Source organism: Plecotus auritus (genome assembly GCF_963455305.1).
Source record: "Plecotus auritus genome assembly, chromosome: X".
Lineage (NCBI taxonomy): Eukaryota > Metazoa > Chordata > Mammalia > Chiroptera > Vespertilionidae > Plecotus > Plecotus auritus.
The window spans coordinates 129080163-129105476 of record NC_137784.1 but is presented as its reverse complement, the minus strand read 5'-3'; the positions used below and the strand labels follow the sequence as shown (position 1 = coordinate 129105476).

At 43.0% G+C, this 25314-nt stretch overlaps 1 protein-coding gene across 18 annotated transcripts in view; it reads right to left on the bottom strand.

The window, feature by feature from the left end:
• The window catches only part of MTMR1 (myotubularin related protein 1), a 94079-nt gene that overhangs the window by 17197 nt on the left and 51568 nt on the right, over window positions 1–25314 (bottom strand). For 17 of the 18 annotated variants that reach the window (XM_080653789.1, XM_080653797.1, XM_080653781.1 and 14 more), the window contains 5 exons: window positions 21118–21303; window positions 20469–20675; window positions 17889–17981; window positions 1781–1894; window positions 204–380 (listed from right to left, as the gene is read on the bottom strand). In XM_080653789.1, the coding sequence (XP_080509915.1) occupies window positions 204–380; window positions 1781–1894; window positions 17889–17981; window positions 20469–20675; window positions 21118–21303 (777 nt within the window). Of the gene's footprint in view, window positions 1–203; window positions 381–1780; window positions 1895–17888; window positions 17982–20468; window positions 20676–21117; window positions 21304–25314 lie in introns of those variants that run through there. The other variant, XM_080653788.1, reaches the window with a different exon arrangement.

Genomic DNA, 25314 nt, shown 5'->3' with positions numbered 1-25314 from the left:
TTTAACTCTAACCCAGCAAATAGCATCTGGGTTGGTGTGTGGAAGGAACCTGCTGGAACATGACTGCAAAGGGTTGAACCCTGAGAGTCAAGGGCAGAGGGCCTTCAGTATAATGTGCTTACACCTAGCACGCATCCATTTCTGAAACACCATCTTTACTTGAACAGAAAGACATGCTCTTTTGAAGAAAAACGAAAAGATACCTGAGGCCTCATTCGTGGATTCCATCGCACGTAATAGTTTACCCATAATTCCAAATGACTCATACTAGCAACAGGATACAAGACGTGGTTTTCATAATTCACAAAGAAGGGGTTAGAAAATTCATCGAGCTGACTATTGATATAAGACCATAAGGATATAGTCTTCGTATGTATATCCTGAAAAACAAAAAAGGAATACATTGAGATAAATTCAGCTTTTCTTTACATCCTCAAGAATTTGTATTACATAAAGAAAAGGACTTGCATAACAAATGAATTGAATTCAAATTTTTATTTGAATTCAATTTACTAAGCCCCACACCCATCCCTCTGTCATGCATCACCTCATGCTAGGGATGACACGAAAACACACACTGATTACTGTCCTGGAAAAATGGATTGCTGAGTTAGTTAACATCTGGCAATTGCATCTGTGTGAAGGTGGAATGAGAACTTTCTAACAACCACAGAATGATGGGGCTCATCCATAGCAAATACATTTTTAATTCTGGTTTGCAGTTTGTTTTTTGACTCTTAATATTAATGACTGGGTAGAATTTACAGATAAGATTCTTTTCATTGGAAAACCATGGCTATCTTGTACAAAACATGCCAGGGTTGCAGGCTGGAGAAGCCTTATATAGAGAAGTCAATATATCATTAAATTATATCTCCCCACCACCTGATTTTGCGGTACATGGTTTAGAAATGTTATAACCATTTACACTGCTCATGTTTAGAAATGCTATCATCATTTACATTGCTCATCTGAATGAGAATATCCTGGTGGAGCAGGTAAACATTAAACATGGATCAAGCACAGTGACAAAATCAAAACAAGAAAATGATGAGGCCAAGAGTATTTTCTACCATTCTGCTCTGCCCAAGACAGCTGACTTTCTCACAAGCTATCCAGACTCAGAAAATTTAATTAAGACCTTTTTATATTTTGTATCTATAATAGAAACACCAGCATAATTCAAGGGACCCCAAATAGCCAAAACAATTTTGAAAAAGAACAAATTTGGAGGTCTCACATTTGCCAATTTCAAAACTTATTACAAAGCTATAGTAATGAATACAGGTGGTGGTGGCATAGGATGGATATAAATGTGGATCAGTAGAATAGAAAAGAATACAGAAACAAACCCTCACATTTACAGTCAACTAATTTTCAATAAGAGTGCCAAGAAAATGGGGGAAAGATGATGGTCTTCTCAACAAATGATGATGGGATAACTAGATAACCACATGTAAAAGAATGAAATTGGACCCTTACTACACACTGATGGGAAGTGATTGCTAATGGGTATAGGATTTCTTTTAAGGTGACGAAAATTTTATGAAAAATGGTGATGGTTGCACACTCATTATACTAAAAACCACTGGACTGTACACTTAAAAGGTGAATTTATATCTCAAGAGAGCTTTTTTTTTTTAGAAAACATTTTGACAAAAAAAAAAAAAAAAGTCTAGACATACGTCCCTCTCCATTCAGTCCCCCTTTTACAGTGGTACTTAATGGGAAAGGCATTTGAGCAACTTGGAAAGCAATGGACAGGATATAATGCACTTACCTCTTTGAGCCGCTGCTGTTCACAATTGCACAAGAAAGTCCCAAAGAGACAGCTATAAAGGTGATCCAAGATTGTAATCAAGAATAGCTCATTAAATTCGAACGCTGAAGGAAACTTAAATGGAGAGGGAAATAAGGTTAAAGTTCAATGTCTAAGACAGAGTGGTACCAATATTTTTGTGAAAAGACAGCTGACACAATTTGGAATACAGTCAAAGCTTAAAAGGAAGATGGAGCCCACATAACTATCTATAGTTTCAAGTCCAAGCTTATAGATCTGGCTGAACTGGAAGGAACAAAAATTGTACCTTCAATGCCTAAAAAGCTTATGGAGCCCTGGCCAGTGTTGCTCAGTTGGTTGGGCATCCTCCCATGCACCAATGGGTTGCTGGTTCGATTCCTGGTCAGAGCACATGCCTGAGTTGTGGGCTCAATCCCCAGGGGGGGGGGGGGACAGAGGGCATGCAGGAGGTAGCTGATCGCTATTGCATTCTCACATCCATGATTCTCTCCCCCCTCCCTTCCCCTCTCTCTAAAAATTTAAAAAAAAAAAAGCTCATGGAGCTCCCATTTCTCCATGATGGTAGAAGTTCATATTCATCCTTCTGCCAGAAACAACTAGAAAGCTAGACAAGATATATGAAACATCTGTTTTCAGAAATTAGCAACAGATAGCATGGGACTGTGTCCCCTAAGAGAAAGGAAACAGGGAAGTGAGCCCTACTATTGTCCCAGGTTTCTCTTTTTTAATTTCTTTATTGATTAAGGTATTACATATGTGTCCTCATCCCTCCATTAACCCCCCTCCCCCGACTCATGCCCTCACACCCCTGGTGTTCATGTCCATTGCTTAGGCTTATATTCATGCATACAAGTCTTTTGGTTGTTCTATCCTCCTTACCTCCACCCTCCCCTACCTTCCCTGAGGTTTGACGTTCTTCTGATTGATGTTTCTCTGTCTCTGGATCTATTTTTGTTCATCAGTTTATGTTGTTCATTATATTCCACAAATGAGTGAGATCATGTGATATTTATCTTTCATTGACTGGCTTATTTCACTTAGCATAATGCTCTCCAGTTCCATCCATGCTGTTGCAAATGGTAAGAACTCCTTCTTTTTTACTGCAGCGTAATATTCCATTGTGTAGATGTACCATAGTTTTTTAATCCACTCATCTGCTGATGGGCATTTAGGCTGTTTCCAAATCTTAGCTATGGTGAATTGTGCTGCTATGAACATAGGGGTTCATATATCCTTTCTGATTGGTGTTTCTAGTTTCTTGGGATATATTCCTAGAAGTGGGATCACTGGGTCAAATGGGAGTTCCATTTTTAGTTTTTTGAGGAAACTCCATATTGTTCTCCACAGTGGCTGCACCAGTCTGCATTCCCACCAGCAGTGCAAAAGAGTTCCTTTTTCTCCGCATCCTCACCAGCACTTGTTGTTTGTTGATTTGTTAATGATAGCCATTCTGACAGGTGTGAGATGATACCACATTGTTGTTTTGATTTGCATCTCTCGGATAATTAGTGACTTTGAGCATGTTTTCATATGTCCCTTAGCCTTCCTTCTGTCCTCCTTTGAAAAGTGTCTATTTAGGTCCATTGCCCATTTTTTGATTGGATTGTTTATCATCCTTTTGTTAAGTTGTATGAGTTCCCTGTACATGTGGGAGATTAAACCCTTAACGGTGATGACATTGGCAAATATGTTCTCCCATGCAGTGGGCTTTCTTGTTGTTTTGTTGATGGTTTCTTTTGCTGTGAAAAAGCTTTTTTATTTTGATGTAGTCCCATTTGTTTATTTTCTCTTTAGTTTCCATTGCCCTAGGAGCAGTATCAGTGAAGAAGTTCCTTCGGCATATGCCTGAGATTTTTCTGCCTGTGGATTCCTCTAGTATTTTTATGGTTTCCCATCTTATATTTAAGTCCTTGATCCATTTTGAGTTAATTTTTGTGTATGCTGTAAGTTGGTGGTCTAGTTTCATTTTTTTGCATGTATCTGTCCAATTTTCCCAACATCATTTGTTGAAGAGACTATCTTGACTACATTTTATGTTCATGCCTCCTTTGTCAAATATTAATTGTGCATAGTGGTTTGGGTCGGTTTCTGGGTTCTCTATTCTATTCCATTGATCTATATGTCTGTTCTTGTGCCAGTACCAGGCTGTTTTAAGAACAGTGGCTTTGTAATACAGCTTGATATCTGGTATTGAGATCCCACCTACTGTGTTCTTCTTTCTAAGGATTGCTGCAGCTATTCGGGGTCTTTTTTTATTCTAGATGAACTTTTGGAAAGTTCGTTGTAGGTCTGTGAAATATGCCATTGGTATTTTAATGGGGATTGCACTGAAACTGTACATTGTTTTGGGTAGTATGTACATTTTGATGATGTTGATTCTACCAATCCATGAACACGGTATGTTCTTCCATCTGTTTATGTCTTCCTCTATCTCTTTTTCCAGTGTCCTGTAGTTTTTCGCATATAGGTCTTTTACCTCCTCGGTTAAGTTTATTCCTAGGTATCTTAATTTTTTTGGTGCGATGGTAAATGGGATTGCTTTTTTAGTCTCTCTTTCTATAAGTTCACTATTGGTGTAAAGAAATGCCATAGATTTATTGGCATTAATTTTGTATCCTGCTACATTGCCAAATTCATTTATTAAGTCTAATAATTTTTTGATGGAATCTTTAGGGTTTTCTATGTACAATATCATGTCATCTTCAAAAAAGGACAGTTTTATTTCTTCTTTCCCAATTTGGATGCCTTTTATTTCTTCTTCTTGTCTGATTACAATGGCTAGTACTTCCAGTACTATGTTGAACAGGAGTGGTGAAAGTGGGCATCCCTGTCTTGTTCCTGTTCTTAGGGGAAATGGTTTTAGTTTTTGTCCATTGAGTATGATGTTGGCTGTGGGTTTTACATATATGGCTTTTATTATATTGAGGTATGATCCTTCTATTCCCACCTTGCTGAGTGTTTTGATCAAGAAGGGGTGTTGGATTTTGTCAAATGCTTTTTCTGTGTCAATTGATATGATTGTGTGATTTTTATCTCTCAGTTTACGTGATGTATCACGTTTATTGATTTGCAGATATTGTACCATCCTTGCATTCCTGGGATATATCCTACTTGGTCATGGTGTATGATCTTTCTGATGTATTGCTGGATCCAGTTTGCTAGAATTTTGTTGAGGATTTTGGCATCTATGTTCATGAGGGATATTGGCCTGTAATTCTCTTTCATTGTATTATCTTTATCTGGTTTTGGTATTAGGGTGATGCTGGCTTCATAGAATGAGCTTGGAAGTGATCCTTCCTCTTGAATTTTTTGGAATAGTCTGAGGAGGATAGGTTTTAGTTCTTCCTTGAATGTTTAGTAAAACTCCCCTGTGAAGCCGTCTGGCTCTGGGCTTTTGTTTGCTGGGAGCTTTTTGATGACTGCTTCAATTTCTTCCATAGTTATCGGCCTATTGAGATTATTAGAATCTTCCCGATTGAGTTTTGGAAAGTTGTATTTTTCTAGGTATATGTCTATTTCCTCTAGGTTGTCTAGTTTGTTGGAGTAGAGTTATTCATAGTATTTTTTAAACAATCCTTTGTATTTCTGTGGGGTCCGTTGTTATTTTGCCTCTATCATTTCTGATTTTGTTTGAGTCCTCTCTCTTTGCTTCTTGGTGAGCCTGGCTAGAGGTTCATCAATCTTGTTTATCCTTTCAAAGAACCAGCTCTTGGTTTCATTGATCTTTTGTATTTTTTTTTTTTGGTCTCTATTTCATTTATTTCTGCACTGATGTTTATTATCTCCTTCCTTCTTCTCACTCTGGGCTTTTCTTGTTGATCTCTTTCTAATTCTTTGAGTTGTAGAGTTAGATGATTTAGTACTATTTTTTTCTTGTTTTTTTTTTTGTTTTTTTTTTTTGTTTTGTTTTGTTTTTTTTTTTGAGGTAGGCTTGTAGAGCTATAAACTTCCCTCTCAGGACTGCTTTCATTGTGTCCCATAGATTTTGGATTGTTGTGTTTTTGTTGTCGTTAGTTTCCAGGATGCTTTTAATTACTTCTTTGGTCTCATTGGTAACCCAGTCATTATTTAATAGCATGCTATTCAGCTTCCAAGTGTTTGAGATTTTTGGACTGTTTTTATTGTAGTTTATTTCTAATTTTATGGCATTGTGGTCTTAGAAGATGCTTGGTATGATTTCAATCTTCTTAAATTTGGGGGACTTTGCTTGTGACCCAATATGTGGTCTATTTTTGAAAATGTCCCATGTGCACTTGAGAAGAACCTATATTCCATGGCTTTGGGGTGAAATGTTCTGAAGATGTCAGTTAAGTCCATCTGATCTAGTGAGTCATTTGATTGTTGTTTCTTTGATTTTTTGTCTAGAAGATTTATCCAGTGATGTCAGTGGTGTATTAAAGTCCCCTACTATGATTGTATTGTTGTTGATCTCTCCCTTGATATCTTCCAGTAGTTTTGTTATGTATTTGGGTCCTCCTGCATTGGGTGCATATATGTTTATCAGGGTTATATCCTCTTGTTGTATCGATCCCTTTAGTATTATGAAGTGGCCTTCCTTATCTCTTGTTATGGGCTTCACTTTGAGGTTTGTTTTGTCAGATATAAGTATTGCTACACCAGCTTTTTTTTCATTTCCATTTGCCTGAAAGATATTTTCCCATCCCTTCACTTTCAACCTGTGTGAGTCTCTTGTTCTGAGGTGGGTCTCTTGTAGACAGCATATATATGGGTTGTGTTTCTTTATCCATTCAGCCACTGGATGTCTTTTGATTGGAGCATTTAGTCCGTTTATGTTTAAAGTTATTACTGAAAGGTATTTGTTTGTAGTCATATCTATTTTTTTGTCTGTGTTCCTTCTTACCTGTTTATTTCTTCTTTTTACAGTATTCCCTTTAGCATTTCTTGCATTGCTGGTTTGGTTGTGATAAACTCCCTTAGCCTTTTTTTGTCTGCGAAGCTCCTGATTTCCCCTTCAGTTTTGATTGATAGTCTTGCTGGATAGAGTATTCTTTGATTCAGTCCTTTGCTTTTTAACACTTTGTATACCTCCTTTCATTCCCTTCTAGCTTGATGTGTTTCTGTTGAGAAATCACTTGATAATCTGATGGAGGATCCTTTGTTGGTAACTCTCTGTCTCTCTCTTGCTGCCTTTAAGATTCTCTCTTTGTCGATGATATTTGCCATTGAAATTATGACGTGTCTTCCTGTGGGTCTTTTTGGGGTGATCCTGCTTGGGACTCTCTGTAGTTGTGTAACTTTTTTCTTTCCCATATCCAGGAAGTTTTCTGTCATTATTTCTTCAAATAGATTTTCTAATCCTTGCTGCTCTTCTTGTCCTTCTGGCAGCCCTATTATACGTATGTTACTTCGTTTCTTGTTGTCCCAAAGCTCCCTTAGACTTTCCTCCTGCTTTTTAATTTTTTTCTCCAATTGCTGTTCAGATTGAGCTTGTTTCTGTACCTGATCTTCTAACTCACTAATTCGGTCCTCTGCTTCTTCTAGTCTACTGTTGAAACTTTCCATGGTGTTTTTGATTGTAGCTATATCACTTTTCATTTCTTCCTGATTCTTGCATAGGTTGTTGATTTTCTCATCCGTCCGATGTATGAATTGCACGACCATTACTCTGAATTCTTTTTTGGTCATGTTGCATGCTTCAATTTAACTAATTTCCTTTCTTGGCGACTCGTCATTTTCTTTCCTCTGGGGATTGTGTCGTCTCCACATTCTGACTATCACCAGAAGGTTCAAACTTCGAGTTGCGTGGACCTGGGCCGTGTGCTGTGGGAACTTTGCACCACCCGAGTTTCACTGAAGTGCTCCGACACTAGAATGTGTGGCTGCCGTGGGTTGGTGAGAACCAGGCTTGCCCAGGGTCAGTGTTCCCAGCATTCAGTGTGGTCTCATGTGCGCACCTAGAATCAGGGACTTTGCCTGCACTGCACTGTTGGCGTGTGCTGAAAATGAGTCCCCTAGCACATGCCAGGAGGGAGAGATTCCCTGTGTCTGCACCAAGAATCGAGTATAAGAGTCTGTTGCCTCGTGCAGCTTCTCGCTGTGAATCAGGGTCCCCATGTGCGCATGCATCAAGAATTGGAGTCACTGACTCTTAGTGTGAATGCGCTGTGTGTCAGGGATCCAAGGCGCACACGGTAAGAAACAGAGTCAAGTCAGTGGTGCTGAGTGCTGCCTCTTGCCTGGAGAATCTGAGTCCATGTCACCATGGGGGACTGGGTTGCACAATAGCTCTGTGGCGTGCCTGCGCTGCAGAAAACTGACTTCCATGTGCGCTTGCCCAGAATCAAAGTCAGGTGGCACAGCCGCCCTGCGTGGGCTTTGGGTTTGTTCGCCCGATTGCGTTGCGGGGAGAAGATTCCAGTCTCTCAAATTCCAGTAGCAGCGCTGTGCTCCGCGCGCACTCTCAAGCTCAAATTCCCCGTAGGGGAGCTGCGCCCGCAAAGCTCAAATGCTCCATAGGGAGCTGCGCCCACAAAGCTCAAATGCCCTGTAGGGGAGCTGCGCCTGCAAAGCTCAAATGCCCCATAGGGGAGCTGCGTCCCGCGCGCACTCTCAAGCTCAAATTCCCCATAGGGCGGCTGCGCCCACAAAGCTCACATTCCCCGTAGGGGAGCTGCGTCCCACGCTCTCAAGCTCAATTTCCCATAGGGGCGCTGCCGCTCGAGTGAGGGGCGGGTCTATCAGTTATTATGGCACTATCCGTGAGCCTGCGAGGAGGGGGATAGGCTCTTTGACTCACAGAAATCTGGTGCCGGGAAGTCTGGATTTTTGTTGTCTTTTGGTCTGAAGCTGTGGTCGCAGTTCTCTGTCCCCAGTGGCTGCAGGGTCCTGGTTTGTGTCTGAGACCAGAATCCTAGTCTCAAGCAGCTCTGTTTCTCAAGATGGCATGGTCTCCGTGCCCGTACCGGCCGCCCAGAAGTGTCTGCTTTGTGCGCAGGGCTCCACCGTCTAAGACTGCCCGGTTTGGCAGCCCCTTGGAGGACCTGCAGAATCTAACTGTCCCTAGCTCATACATACACACACACCACACATGGTTACACTTTCCTCTATGTGTTCCTCACTCTCTCACACTCTCTCCCTCCCTACCTTCCTGCCAGTTGCCATCTTCCCGATCTCTCCCACATCTCTCCCAGGTTTCTACATGGAGGTACATTCTGGGCCATGGAGAAGAGTGGGGGGTGGATTACAGGCACAGCATATATTAGAAAATAGAAAGTCTATTTGTATTAAAGAAACAACTCATAATTTAAAACCTTCCCATAGAGCAGCCATGGGCAAACTATGGTCCGCTGGCTGGATCCGGCTGTTCTATCCGGTTCTCTTGCTCTCCCCTCCGCTCCTTTACTTTGAATTTATATTAGTTCACACAAACACTCCAGCCATGCTTTTGTTCCGGCCCTCCGGTCCAGTTTAAGAACCCATTGTGGCCCTCCAGTCAAAAAGTTTGCCCACCCCTGCCATAGAGAAAACTCCTTGAACACCCGCCCCCCCCCAAATACTTACCAATATATAAGCAAATTGAACCTGGCAATACCTAAAAAGGGTAGCAATACATGTGGGGTTGATCTCAGGAAGGAAAGGTTGGTTTAACATTTGAAAATCAATAATGTTACAAAAAATCAGTTAGTGAAATTCACCATATTAACAGAATGAGGAAGAAAATTACCTCAACTGTTGTTTTAGCTAATTCTTTTTTTTTCTTTTTTAAATATATTTTTATTGATTTCAGAGAGAAAGGGAGAGGGAAAGAGAGAGAGAAACATCAAGGATGAGAGAGAATCATTGATTGGCTGCCTCCTGCATGCCCCCAACTGGGGATAAAGCCTGCAACCGAACCTGGGCATGTGCCCTCAACCAGAATTCAACCTGTACCCTTTAGTCCCCAGGCCAATGCTCTACCCACTGCGCCAAACTGGCTAGGGCTGTTTTAGCTAATTCTTAATGGGATTTTGGAGAATTCTAACAAAGACTTTTCCTTTGCTAGGAGGTTCTAGCCAGTAGCTAGCATTTAGTAGTCATGAGAAGGCAATCTGGAAGTGATAATAATGATTCTAGTAACAGGCATGTACTGGGGGGGTCCTACCCTGTGCCAGAATTCTAATTTTAAAACAAAGTGCCCTATGGTAGAGGACTGGATAAAGAAGATGTGGTATATATACACAATGGAGTACTATACGGCCATAAGAAAGGATGAAATAGCGTCATTTACAGCATCATGGATGGACCTTGAGAACATTATGCAAAGTGAAATAAGTCAAACAGAAAAAGCTAAGCACTATATGATCTTACGCATATATGGAATATAAAACTGAAACTTATGAACACAAACAGCGATGCGGTGGTTGCCAGAGGGAGGGGAGGGAGGGGAGGGAGGGGAAGAAATGGGTCCTAATATGAGGTGACAGAAGAAGATTTGACTTTGGGGGGTGGGCACATGGTTCTATACACTGAGTGGCCAGATTATTATGACCTCTGAACGCATAATAATCTGGCCACTCAGTGTATGTATATATATATATAGAGAGAGGCCCAGTGCATGAATTCGTGCATGGGTGGGGTCTGGCCAGCCTGGCGAGGGGGAGGGGACATGGGTGGTTGGCCGGCCTGCCTGCTGGTCGAACTCCTGGTTGAGGGGACAATTTGCATATTAGCCTTTTATTATATAGTATATATACCGAATGGCCAGATTATTATGCATTCAGAGATCATAATAATCTGGCCACTCAGTGTATACAGACTTTGTAAATTTGTAATCCACACATGTAACATATATGTTTATGTTGACTGATGTCACCCCAATAAAAATTAAAAAAAGAACAACAAAAACACAAAAAAACCCATAGTAAAATATTAATCATCTACTGAATGAAACAAAGCCAATTAGAGCAAAACCAAATAGAACTACCCAGCATATTTTGTCAGTTTAAAGACTATTCCCCACTCAGAGTGATGTTGGCATACTATCATGACTAATCCTGTCATCTCTAGAGTGACAACTGGGGTCACTGATAGACAAGTTTATTTTTTAGCTTAGTCAGGACTGTCCAAACTCCAACTGAAATTATTTTCCTCACCAGGATATTACATGCTCCAATTTAACCAGTTCTGCTCAGCTACCTTGGATTAAGGTCAGCTTCTCTCCATCTTAAGGATTGATCTTATAGAAACACACAATTCTGTTCTAAGAAGCCCCATGAGAATACCATTTATTCAGAAACTTCTGGGAGCTGTGGTAGTTGTTCCTTTTAGCATTCTTGTTCTCAGATTAACTAAATTAATGATCAACTAAATCTGGCTGACATGTTAAAAATAGCTATTGGTTAATCTTCTCTCAGAGCCTTTAAGATTGCCCCTTACAACTCTGACAATGGCCTCACATTCCAAATGGCTTTTAAAAGGCCAAGTGTATTACATGTCCACTTTCCCAGTCTTTTACTATGCATCTTAGTTATGCCCTATTCATAAATTATTAGAACCATGAAGTTTAATTTTAAGCAAATATATAACATTTGTGTATGTTGAAGCTTTATTAAATCAAGGATAGGAATGGAAAAATCTATTTTCTTTTCAAACATTTAAAAATATGTTTACTAACAGGACAGCAAGACTTTTATTGACATACTAGAGGCTAAGTGCATGAAATTCGTGCACCGAGGGGGGGGGCGGTCCCTCAGCCAGCCTGTACCCTCTAGCAGTCCGTGACCCCTCGCTCCTTACCACCTGCCTGCAGCGGAGGTGGGAGAGGCTTCCGCCACCACCACTGTGCTTGCCAGCCATGAACCCAGCTTCTGGCTGAGCAGCGCTCCCCCTGTGGGAGCACACTGACCTCCAGGGGGCAGCTCCTGCATTGAGCATCTGCACCCTGGTGGTCAGTGCCCATCATAGCGACTGGTCATTCTGCCGTTCAGTTGATTTGCATATTACACTTTATTATTATATAGGATTTTTGAATCTTAGGAGTCTTCATTCCTAAGTCTGCATTCTGGATCTGGGAGCTCAGTTAGGTGCATTCTAAAATCACTGACTCTGAGCCTTATTCTGGCCTAGTGGGCACCAGTTATGGAAGGTGACGATGAGGCAGCACTCAGCCCAAGCCCATCAGCACTGAAGACACTGGAATGCAAAGGCTCCATCTACTCACCTCAACTGCTATTCTCATTCAAAAGGCATTGTGGCATTAAATTCAACTCAGAAAACATTTCATTAGGGTAAGTGGCAATAATTTGTTTTGGCCTCTCTCCTGGAAACTATGCCATTTAACTAAAAAGTGTGGTCTTAAACACTCCACTGAAATACATAATAAAATTCTGCACTCCTTGAGGGACAAAAATAACAACAACTTAAACTTATCCAAAAAGGTAGAGTCTGTTAAAGTCTGGCTGTTGTAGAATGTCTTTGAGACTCTTTTCTAAAGAATCCCTCAATTACTTTTCCCCTTAGTTCATTTTATATCAATTTGTGCACAGAGGTTAGTTCACTTTATTCTGAGTTTTCTGACAGCTTTACACTGCATTAACTTACTTGATTTAGCAGTAGACAACCTAAAAATAAGTTAATCTTATTAACACATCTTTTCTAACAATCTACATCCATTCACTTGTGACTTAATTGATAAAGACTAATCATTCATGTTTCTACATCTAATGTACTAACAATATCATCCTATCTAATAAAGGAGTAATATGCAAATTGACTGTACCTCCACTATACCCACAAGCCACTCCCACAAGCCAATCAGGAGCGAGTATGCAAATTAACCCAACCAAGATGGCTGCAGCCACGGAGAGAGCAGGAGGCTTGGGTTGCCCCTGGCAATGGAGGAAGCCAAGCTTTCCGCCTGCCCTAGCCTGCCTTGGCCTCTGCATAAGGCTACAAAGTTTCAATTATAGAAGATAAATAAATCCCCCAAAAAATGGCAACAGCCACAGAGCTGGAGAGAGCAGGAGGCTTGAGTTACCCCCGGCAATGGAGGAAGCCAAGCTTTCCACCTTCCCTGGCAGGCCCAGGCCTCTGATCAAGGCTACAAAGTTTCAATTATAGGAGGTAAATAAATCACAACAAAAATGGCTGCAGCCACAGAGCGAGCAGGAGACTTGGCTCCACTCAAGGCTACAAAGTTTCAATTATAGAAGATAAATAAATCCCAGATACCAAGGCCTCTGCTTGGGTTGCCAGGGAGCATGGCCGGCCTGAAAACCACCACAGGCCCCTTGCCCAGGATGCCCCATGCCCCAAGGGAACCCCCACCCTGATCCAGGACACCCTTCAGGGCAAACCAGCCGGCCCCCACTGTGCGCCAGGTCTCTATCCTATCTAATAAAAGGATAATATGCAAATTGACTGTCACTCCAACACACAAGATGGCTGCCCCCATGTGGTCAAAGATGACTGCCCCCATGTGGACACAAGATGGCCACCACAAGATGGCCAGTAGGGAAGGGCAGTTGGGAGGGACCAGGCCTGCAGGGAAGAGTAGTTGCCTGGGACCCAGCCTGCAGGGGAGGGCAGTTAGGGATGACCAGTCCTGCAGGGGAGGCCAGTTAGGGGCAAACAGGCTGGCAGGGGAGCAGTTAGGCATTAATCAGGCTGGCAGGGGAGTGGTTAGGGGGTGATCAGGCTGGCAGGCAGAAGCGGTTAGGGGCAATCAGGAAGGCAGGCAGGCGAGCAGTTGGGAGTCAGCAGTCCTGGATTGTGAGAGGGATGTCCGACTGCCCGTTTAGGCCTGATCCTAGATAGGGCCTAAACGGGCAGTCGGACATCCCTTGAGGGGTCCCAGATTGGAGAGGGTGCAGGCTGGGCTGAGAGACACACACCCCCATGCACGAATTTCGTGCACCGGGCCTCTAGTTTAAAAATAATTATGCACATTTTATGGACAGAGTCTTAGAGCTGTGAAAGGCATCTGAAATTTTCTAATCCAAACCCCTTATTTTCTTTCTTAAAAACAAGCAGTACAAAAATGATGCAGATTAGACATAAAAATAGGCACTAATCAACATGACAAGTGGTAGTCAGATTGAAGATGTTAATAACAGACGCACATTTACCTAGATATTTGGGAGGAATAAGCCACTTCACATCCACGAAGTGGTGCTTATCCCTTCAGAAGCATCAGAATTATTTTTTGGGACAAAGGAAGATGGCTGCTGACGGGAAGGCAGACTGCAAGATAGTGTGTGAGTGAGAAAACAAAGGGAGAGTGTGTGGTCGCATGGGGAGTGTTTGTTGGTGAGTTGAGGGACAGCTATACTCCAAGAGACTGTGGGGGACTGCTGGATGGGGCTCCCCTGACTGGGCAGCCCCCACTGCTGCTGGGTTCCCTCCCGGAGCCACCGGCTCGGACGCGGAGACTGCACCATCTTGAAAGAGAAAGTGGATGTTGTTGGGAACTTGAAAAGCCCAGAGAATCTACAACTATGGCACCCACCGAACAGCTGCAAACCCCAGAACACTGGTCCCCAATTGGCGCAAACGTGGATTCAGAGGAGCTCTACACTCCACCACGGAAAGGTCAGATTTCTCCTGGGATAAGAAGAGAGAGAACTCTATATAACCAGACACCTGGAGAAGAGAGACCATGGGGAGACAAAGAAACAGCCCACATATGAAAGAAAAGCAGGCATCACCAGAAAAGGAAGTAAACAAAATGGAGGCAAGCAACCTATCAGAGAAAGAATTCAGAGAAATGGTCATAAGGTGGCTGAAAAGAATGGAAGACCAATTCGACAATATGTGTAAGAACCAAGAGGAAATGAAGAAGAACCAAGAAGAAATGAAAAATGACATCGCTGCTGTAAAGAACTCAATAGAAAGCATCAAGAGTAGACTAGAAGAAGCAGATGACCGCATCAGTGAGGTAGAAGAGAAGGGAGGAAAAAATACCCAAGTAGAGCAGCTTCTAGAAAAAAAATAGATTTTTTGTGTTCAATTTTTTAAAATATATTTTTATTGATTTTAGAGAGGAAGGGAGAAGGAGAGAGAGAGATAGAAACATCAATGATGAGAGAAAATCATTGATCAGCTGCATCCTGCACACCCCCCACTAGGGATCAACCCGGGCATGTGCCTTGACTGGAATCGAACCATGACCTCCTAGTTCATAGGTCAATGCTCAACCACTGAGCCATGCCGGCTGGGCTGTGTTCAACCTTTTTATACATTTTTTCTATGATGGATTTCATACTTCCTTTTCTTAACCTGAATGTAACCAACATTTAATTTTTGTACTGGCTTGGTATCAACATGAACAGCAATAAGTGCATGGCACACAAAACAGACTTCTGGCCAGCCTTGTGAGTACGTGTTTGCTGTTACCTGTCTGTCACTCATACCAGGGTGCCTGCCTGTGAGAACACCCCTTTTATCACAACAATCTTCTAATTGACTGCTTTCAGTCAGTCGTGACCTGGCACTCAGATGACTGTTGAGCCCAATCAGCTCCCTGGTCTAAAAGTAAAATTGAGTTCCAAGAGAGGCCCAAGGATGCTGGGAATTTATTTTGGTTGCTCTGATCTGCTGCCCCTTTTTTACTTATTTCTGAAGGTATGTCTATGCTCTCTAGATCCTTGCTACTCCAAGAGTGATCTGTGGACCAGCAGCACGACTTGTTAGATGCTTGTTAGAAATGCAGATTCTCAGGCTCACCCCCAGACTCATAAATCAGAATCTATATCCTTTATAATAAAAGGGTGATATGCAAATAGACCAAACGGCAGAACAACCGAACAACCAATCAAACCATAATATATGCTAATGATATGCTAAGGTTGCTCAACCACTCGCTATGACATGCACTGACCACCAGGGGGCAGATGCTCCGACTGTTAGGTTAGCTTGCTGGTGGGGTCCTGCCGATTGGGACTGAGTGAGATGGGCCGGACACGCCCTGGGGCCCTCCCGCAGTCCCTCCCCCGTCCCATCATGCTCCAGTGGGATCCCTCAGTCTGGCCTGTGCCCTCTCACAATCCGGGACCCCTTGGGGGATGTCGGAGAGCCGGTTTCAGCCCTATCCCACAGGCCACTCCCCTCGGGAGGGTGCCAGACACAGGGCTCATGGTGATAGGGACTGATTGGGCGTGAGCCCACAGCAGGCACGGTGGGGCCAGGATGAGCGGGAGCGGCAGGTAGGAGCTGCAGGTGGCACTGGACTGCAGGTTTTGGTCCAATCCCTGCAGGCCACCCAGAGGGACCCCACTGTGCATGAATTCATGCACCAGGCCTCTAGTTTTACTATAAGCCAGAGGGGATTTCTGTGCTCCCATTAAGTTTGAGCTGCACTGGTCTAGGGAAGAATCCTCTGCCTGCTCCCAACCTCTCTCCTTGCCTCTCCCCCTCTCCCCACCTCTTCTCCCTACCTCTGACTCTCTTTCTCTAACCCTGCCCCCTCCCTCTCTCTTTACATCTCCCCTCTAGCTCTCTGCCTCTCTATCTCCCTGCCCCCTTCTGCTTCCCTCTCTCTCTACTCCCCTCCCAGCCCCCCACCCCACTCTCTGCTTCCTTCTTTCTTTGCCCCCTTTCCCTGCCTACTCTCTTTGCCATCTCTTGTGTTCCCTCTCTCCCCTGACCTCTCTCTCTGCCCCTTCTTTCTCACCCCCCTCTCTTTCCTACACTCCTCTCTGTGGCCTCTCCTACTCCACTGCCTCCTGCTCCTTTTCCTGCCTTCTTTCTGTGCCCCTCCTTGTATCCTTGCACCCCTCTCTGCCTCTCTTTCTCTGCCCTTCCCTAACCCCTCTGGCACTTTCTGCCACTCTCTGCCTATTTCTGCCTGTCTCTCCCTGCCCCTCTGGCTCTTTCCCCTTTCTCTCTGCTTCCCTATCTCTGTCCTTGCCCCTCTCTGCCTTTCTCTGTCCCTGTCCCTGCTCCTGTTATGTCCCCCTCTCTCTCCTGACCTTTCTACTCTGCCCCTCTCTTTCCTATACTCCTCACTCTACCCCCCCTCTCTCCTACCTGCCCTGTCCCCTCTCCTACCCCATTCTCTGCCTCCCCCACTACCTCTTTCTGTACCTCTCCATCCCCATGTCTGCCTTTCTGCCCCTCTGTCCCCCCTCTCTACCTCTTTCTGCCTCTCTCTGGCCCCATCGGTCTCTGCACCTCCCCCATACCTCCCTTACTCCACCTCTTTCTGGCCCTCTCTCTCCTTGCCCCTTTCTCTGCTTCTCTCTACCACACTGTCTCTCTGGCTCTTCTTTTTCCCTGCCCCTCTCTTTCTCTGTCCCTGTCTCTCTCTGCCCCCTTCTCTCTCTGCCCTCTGGCCCCTTCTCTCTGCTATCTTCTCTCTGTCTCTTACTGTGTCTCTGTCTTTCTCTCTCTGACTGGCTCTGGCTCTGTCTCTCTCTGAATCCAGGTCCATTTCCATGGCACAGTCTCCCATCATGATGGTAAATCCTCAAACTCGGGTTTGGATGTTGGAGATGAGGGGAAAAACAGTACATACCTTATGGTCTGCTTTGAATTAAAGACCCCCCGGGCCCAACTGGCTTAGGGAAAGGTGGTCCATGTATGGGCTTCTTGCTTACCAGGGCCCTGTGTATTGGGGTTTTGGAACTAAGCACCAGGAGATGACAAAATACTCTGCAGCTTTCTATCTGCCATTGGTTCTTGAATAGTCATTTCCCTCAGTGACCTTGGGGTTAGAGGGGCTGTGGCGTGGGGGCAGGGTATGGAGACTTCTGGATTCCCTGGTCAATCCCCTTTGCTGGCCTTCGGTCCCATCCCCATTTCTAACACATTACATTTCCAACCCAGCAGGGGACTGTTTCCTTGCACTGACAGAAAGGGAGCAAGAGTAGTAGAATGGCTGAAGAGTAGGGCCTTGGTTTGCAAGGCTGGGGGACGGGATGCTGACAAAAAACACTTGCACAAGAAAAGTAACTTTTGGTGAGAAGTTGTTTCTAATTTTCTGCTTATATTTCTAAATCTAAATGAATTAGAATCAAAATGAATTAAATAACAGAAGTGATCATATTTTACACACGTCTTCATTTTGAATGAACATGAAAGTTTACACTTCAACTCTAAGGAATGTTTGAATCAGACTGTGTAGGTCAAAAATGTATTTTAAATCTCTCACCTGTCTTGTCATTTGCCAAACACAATCAATAAACTGAAGAAATATTGGAGATCGGTCGGCATCTGCATGGTTGTCATTGCCATGGCCCACTCGCTGTAAAGAAACAAGAGGTTAAATGTTTTAATGTACGCATGGTTCTATCAAAATTGCCTGGTGACAAGAATAATGTCTCTTCAGAGGGAAGGCAGGGGAGGGTTGATGGGAAGAGATCAATCAATGAACTTGTATGCATATATGCATAACCCATGGAAACAAACAATGGGTGAAGCGGGCTAGAGGAGATTAATGGGGGGAAAAGGAGGAACTATATAATACTTTCAACAATAAAGATTAAAAGAAAAAAAAATCATGTCTTGTATGTCTCAAGACCTAACAGAATTACTGGTACATAATAGGTACTCAAAAATGTTCACTGAATTGAACTCACTTTCATTAGTCTTAGGAAAAAAAAATTCAGTGTACTGTATTTTTACATGTTGATTGTTTTATAATGTTTCTTTCATATAGTTGGGATCAAGAGTTATAAGCAAAGAGCCAGCATTTTTCAGTCCAAATGATGGGGTCACTCCCAGCTGCCACACCAAGTGCACAGTGTCACCCTGGGACTACCAATTAGCAGCTCATAAAGCACATTATGATTGCCATTTTCTCCACAAGTGAGAAAAAACACATTTTTTCCATTGTTCAGAAATGTCAGGAAAGTCTGAGAATGAAAATAATCATTAACAATATACAATTTTTAAGCAATTCTCTATGACTCAGAGAACCCCAAAAATCTCACTCTTGAAATAGTAATGGCTAAGATCCTTGTTCTAGGGGTCCAATGTTTATTAATTTTTTTTTCCAGTTGAGATATAATTGATAGCTATAATTGTCTTTCATAGTGTTTGATATTTTAGAAGATATTAATAGATTCATACAAAAAGTAAAAGGTAATTTCAATCACATAAATAGGACTAATAAAAACCATTGAAAATAAGTCAGATCAAAAGTGAGATTCTTTCTTTTAATAGACATTCACTGAACTCCTATGGTGTCTGTAACACATCTTGCCTGGCCCTCGGGATTTTAGGCATTTTCATGGTGTCTAGTAGAGTCCAGGACCTTGGTTAGGCATCTGGGGTACAAAGACAAATGAGACAGAGCGCCCATGCTTGATGATTAATTCATTTATGGTCTAGTCATGGGAGAAAGACCTATAAATAACAAGGGCAATAAAGTGTTCCAAGGGCCACAAAGGAGCAAGTGGCCATCTTAATATGGGGTAGATGAGGGAATGAGGGAAAGTCATATAAGTCAGTCATGGAGGAGGTCTCATTTGAGATAAACCTTGGAGGTCAGGAAGATGCCTGCTACCTGGCTGGCCAGGGGGACAATATATCAGAAGCAATGGGGGCACCAGGGTGCCATTATTAGCTGGGCACAACTGAAGTTCAGAGGATGAAGCACAGGAAGGGAGGCAAAATGAGGCTGGAAATGTGGACTAAGGCCAGATCACCAAGTGCCTTGAATGCTGCACTGAGGAGTTTGCCCACAATCCCATAGGCCATAGGAAGACTCTGAGGTATTCATGCTGGGGAGTGGCCAGGGCCTAAACTCTACAGATTAAATGGTTAATTTTATGTTATATGAGTTTTACCTCAACTTTTATTTTATTTATTTATTTTTTAAATACATTTTTATTGATTTCAGAGAGGAAGGGAGAAGGAGAGAGAGATAGAAACATCAGTGATGAGAGAGAATCATTGATCGGCTGCCTCCTTGCATGCCCCACACTGGGGATAAGCCCACAACCCGGCATGTGCCCTGACTGGGAATCAAACCGTGACCTCCTAGTTCATAGCCTGATGTTCCACTGAACCATGCCAGCCAGGCTCAACTTTTATTTTAAAAAGCCATACTGCCCTAGTCAGTTTGGCTCAGTGGATAGAGCGTCGGCTCACGGACTGAAGGGTTGCAGGTTCAATTCCCAGTCAAGGGCACATACCTCAGTTGCAGGCTTGATCCCTGGTCCTGGTCAGGGTATGTATGGGAGGCAACCAATCAAGGTGTCTCACTCACATGGATGTTTCTCTCTCTGTCTTTCCCCCTCCCTTTCACTCTCTCTAAAAATCAAGGAAAATACCCTCAGGTGAGGATTGACAAAAAAAAGAAAGAAAGGTCATACCTATGTTAAAAAAAAAAGAATGCCCTACAGCAGTGGTCGGCAAAGTCATTAGTCAACAGAGCCAAATATCAACAGTACAATGATTGAAATTTCTTTTGAGAGCCAAATTTTTTAAACAAACTTCTTCTAACGCCACTTCTTCAAAATAGACTCGCCCAGGCTGTGGTATTTTGTGGAACAGCCACACTCAAGGGGCCAAAGAGCCACATGTGGCTCATGAGCTGCAGTTTGCTGACCACTGCCCTACAGGAATATACAATGCTGAGGGTCCACAGTATTATATTATGGCAATTCAGGTATGATACAGAGCAGAAAGCCTATGCACATGTACATGTGTGCGCATATATGTACTGTGATACACACATGCAAATAATGGAGCAAAACAGTCGAAGCATGAACCTATCTCAACTTACCAGTGCAAATCTATGTCCAAAACTTATCCACTCCTTTTCTATGAGAATCTCAAATCCTTTAATGGTGCGGTAATAACTGTCCAGCATCAGCATAGCCAGAGATGTCAGCTGGGCTGTTCTGTCCCAACCATCGCTGCAACGCACCACCACTGAGGTTTTCCCAGATTCTATTTTATCAGCAATTCTCACTGCCCCGGCAAGAAGCATCTTCAGAAAAGAAGGCGCATTAGATCAAGCAACATATAATTTCTATTATAACAAAAATAATTCTGGGGAGAACACTGTAAGTTCGGATCAATAAGCCAAACAATGCAAGGAATTGAAAATCACTAGAAAACAGTAGTAGTATCATGGGAGGGGGAAATTTATACTAAGAAAAACTATAGCAGTAACTAGGGTCCTTTACTATAACAGCCAAAATGTACTTAAAAGACCTGATGTAAGGTAAGCACTATCTCTTTTTATTATATCACAGAAGCCCCCTAAAGAAGACCAAAGTCTGGATGCTTCTCATAGAAACTAAGGAAGCCCAAGCACACAGCAAAGATGTGCTAATTTGCAATGTTGAGAAACCACTTGGATACAGATTTATGGCACCAACACAGAGAAATCCTATCCAGAAAGCATGTAAAGGACTGGCCCTCTTTACCCTGATATACTCTAGCCAATGTGTCCCATCCACGTTGGATAGCCACCGTGTCTCATCAATCGAAGGGTATACAATCTCTTTTAATTTACGTAGTGACTCTCTCATCACATGAATGTTGTGGATCTCCAAGAAGACAAGTTCCGCATTTGGGTAAGCACTTTCACTTTCATATCCTCCACCCTTTGCCTGTGAAAGACAAAAGAAAGACATCACTTCATCTGAGTTAACTTTTGTCCTCTCTAGTATTACCAAATAGAGACCATTTAAAGAAGCAACAAACTCATCTGTTTATTATAAACTTGCTACATCTTTCGTATGACTTTTCTGTGGCCACTGGAACAAAGCACCACAAACTGAGTGGCTTAAAACAACAGAAATGTCTTCTCTCACAGTGCTGGAGGTGGGGAAGTCCAAAATCAAGATATTGGCAGGGCCATGCTCCCTCAGAACCCTCTTGGGGGGATCCTTCTTTGCCTCTTCCAGCTTCTGGTGGTCCCAGGTATTCTTAGTTTATAGACACATTACTCCAATCTCTGCCTCATCATCACAAGTCCTTTTCCTGTGTCTATGTCCCTTCTCTTAAGGACACCAGTCAGATTGGATCAGGGATCACCCTAATCCAAAATGACCTCATCATAACTTGATTACATTTGCAAAGACCCTCTTTTGAAATAAGGCCACATTCACAGGCACCAGGGGTTAGGACTTTGACTTTTTAAAAATATATATTTTATTGATTTTTTACAGAGAGGAAGGGAAAGGGATAGTTAGAAACATCAATGAGAGAGAAACATCGATCAGCTACCTTCTGCACACCCCCAACTAGGGATGTGCCTGCAACCAAGGTACATGCCCTTGACTGGAATCAAACCTGGGACCCTTCAGTCTGCAGGCTGACACTCTATCCACTGAGCCAAACTGGTTAGGGCGACTTTTTTTTTTTTTTAATGGAGATACAATTCACCCAAAATAATCCTCTTATCACCCACTGTAAGTTTTTAACCCATTAAGAAATGGATCTTACTCAAGGCAAATTAGGTTTAAAAAGTTCTGTTAATGCCATCTATCTGAACACAAAAAGTTATACAACCACAAAATTAATAAAAATAAAATTGTTTGTAAATCTCTAACAATGATATTTATTTAAGCAATTTTAGTAAACGAAAATTGTAACAAAAAAGGGGAATATGGTTCACCCCTTGGTAATCTCATAACAAAATATGATCTAGCTTATATTTTGTAGAGCTCAACATTTAAAACACATCTGTGATGAGAATGTAGAGAAGTTGAAACCCTAATACATTGCTGTTAGGAATTAAAATTACACAGTTTGTGGGGAAAACATTTTGGTGGTTCCTCAAAAAGTTAAATATGGAATCACCATATGACACAGCAATCCCAGGCCCACAGGATTGAAAAGTTATTCAAACAAAAACTTGTACACTAATGATCACATCAGCACTATTCACAATAGCCAAAGGTGAAAACAACCCAAATGCCCATCAATGGATGAAGGGATAAACAAATTGTGGTCTAACTATGTAATGGAACATTTTTCAGCTATGCAAAGGAATTAAGTACTGTTCCATGCTACAACATGAATGAATCTTGAAAACATTATATTCTAAGTTAAAGATGCCAGGCGTGAAAGACCACATATTGTATGATCTCGCTTATATGCAATGTCCAGAACAAGGAAATCTATACAGCAAGTAAATTAGTGGTTGCCAGGAGTTGAGGGGGAATGGGAGAGAATGGGCAGTGACTGCCAATGGGCACAGGGTTCCCATTTGGGGCTATGAAAGCATTTTGAAATTAGACAGTGGTAATTGTTGCAGAACACTGTGAATATACTGGAAGTCACTAAACTGTAAAACTTTGGAATGGTTAAATGGCAAGTTTTGCTATGTGAATTTTATATTAATAAAAGCAATAAATGCATCTGTCAACCCAAAGACCACACTCATCATTTAGTCTCCAATCATTTACCCAGTGGGTACGAATGCTCAACCCTGAGCTAAATAATGGAGAAACAATTATGAACAAGTGTAGACTATAATCCTTAAGGTCTTTAACATCTAGTGGGGTAATCAGGTGAGTAACAGGGCACATGAAGAACAGGGGGTAAGTCCTTTCCTGTAGAAGAGCGTGAGGCTCCCAGGGTGGGCAGAAGAGATGTCTACACTGAGAAGATAACACAAGTTAGGAAAGCTTTGCTGTGGGGAGGAAGGTAAAAAACACTCAAGGTAGAGGGGCCAATCATGTTTACATGACCAGAGATAGGTGAAGATGTGGTTTCCTGAGAGGCAGGCAAGAAGTTCAGCAGAGAACACTAGGACAGTGATGAGAGCAGGAAGAGAGGAGGCCAGAGTGCTCAGGTCCTGGATCAGAGGAGGAAGAGAGGAGGCCAGAGTGCTCAGGTCCTGGATCAGACTTGCACTGTAGAATCATCACTGGCTACACAGGGACAGAAGGGACTAGACAAGGGGGGACCTTGTGCAGGTGGACCAGCTCAGAGACAGGCGATCACCCGGCTGAAGGAATCATGATAGAGGCACCAGGACAGAGACATGTACCTGAGTTGATATATTTAAGAAGCAGGACATGGTGCTGATTGGGGCAATGGAACTGGGTAGCACAGGTGGTGACACTGATGCCTATAATTTTGGACTGGGTAACCTGAGAGATGGTGGTATTATTTACTGGGATACACTATTAGAGAAGAAACAGTGTTTGGCTTTGAGTATAGTGAATACAAAATGCCTGTGAGGAATTCAAGTGGAGAGGCCTACAGGATTCAGGATACACAGGTCTGAAGCTGAGAAGAGAGGTCTGAGCTATGCATATCAATATGAAGTCGAGGACATGTGGATGATATTGGAGGACAAAGGTCTGGCACATGGTGCTCAAGGACAGCGTGTAATGTGAAGAGAGAAGTAAAGACCAGGAACTTGAATAAGGCCAACATTTAAGGAATATAAAGCAAATATATTCCAGAGATTGAAGGAAAAGAGAAAAAAGGGAAAAGTATTTTGAAAAGGAGAAAGTACTTAATCATGTCAAAAGCTCACGAAAACAAGGAAAAGAACTAAAAAAAATACACATTGGATTTTGTGACAAGAAAACACTTGGGGACTTTACCAAGAACAGCCTGGGTAGAGATGGGGATGGGAGCTAGTTTCACATAGCTTAAAGGGTGAGCGAGTGGCAGTGAGCACTGAGGGGTATCAAGGAGGCAGCTCCTCCAAGAAGTCTTGTAAAGGGCAGGAGGAGTTTGCTGGAAAGAGACAGTGATGATGATTCCAGGGAAGGCTTATTTATGTAAATGAAAATGACTTCATGGGAAGGAGTCAGTGGAGGGGAAAGGTTAAAGATCCCAGAGCAAGAAAAGGGCTGATTGAGCAGGTAGAGAGGTTGGGGGCTAATGGCAGGGCACAAGGAGGAGGCCACCCCTTCCGCCACAGACAGCAAATACAAGCTAGTTTTCAGGTGTGGTGGCAGGAACAGTTGGAGTTCCTGTCTAAGGATTGGTTTGCCCTCTGTGGAGAAGGAAGGTCAGCTGTTGAGGATGAAGGGGATAGAGCTGGGTCCTACATTAGACAAGAGTCAAGAGGCTGAAACAGCTCCTGAAGAGTCTATAGGGTGATTGAGGGGGAAAAACTTCCCAGCAGCGATGACAGCCCAGTCTGGAGAGTATAAATCTGGAGTGGCTCCAACCTGCACATTGTGAGCCTCTTATCCTCCTGGAACACTAAGCAGCCCAGGTTGTGGGCATGAGAAAGGCAGGCAGGAGAAGTGAACTGGGTCAGGCAGGAGTGCTGGAGTGCTAATGAGCCAAGATGTGGGCCAGGAGACATTGGACTAGACAGCCTAAGAAGCCCAGCCTGGGCAGGATCATGTGGATATTCCCAGAGCCGAGAGAAACAGAAGGAAGTGCAAGGTCTGGGGGTCCGTGCATTGAGGACAAGCTGTGGAGTGGCCTGTGAGCACTGGCACAAGAGGCTAAGGACTGAGAGGGGAGTTTGTATCTGAGAATTCAGAAGGAAAGCTATTCTGGGGAAGACCAGAGGTTGTGTGTGAGGCTGAAAATCCGGTCTCCTGGATGTAGGAACAGTTGCTGAATATCTGATAAAGTCTGTAAGTGGCAAACATGACTGACAGGAAAACAACAGAATTTTTGTATATTTGGATGCCAGC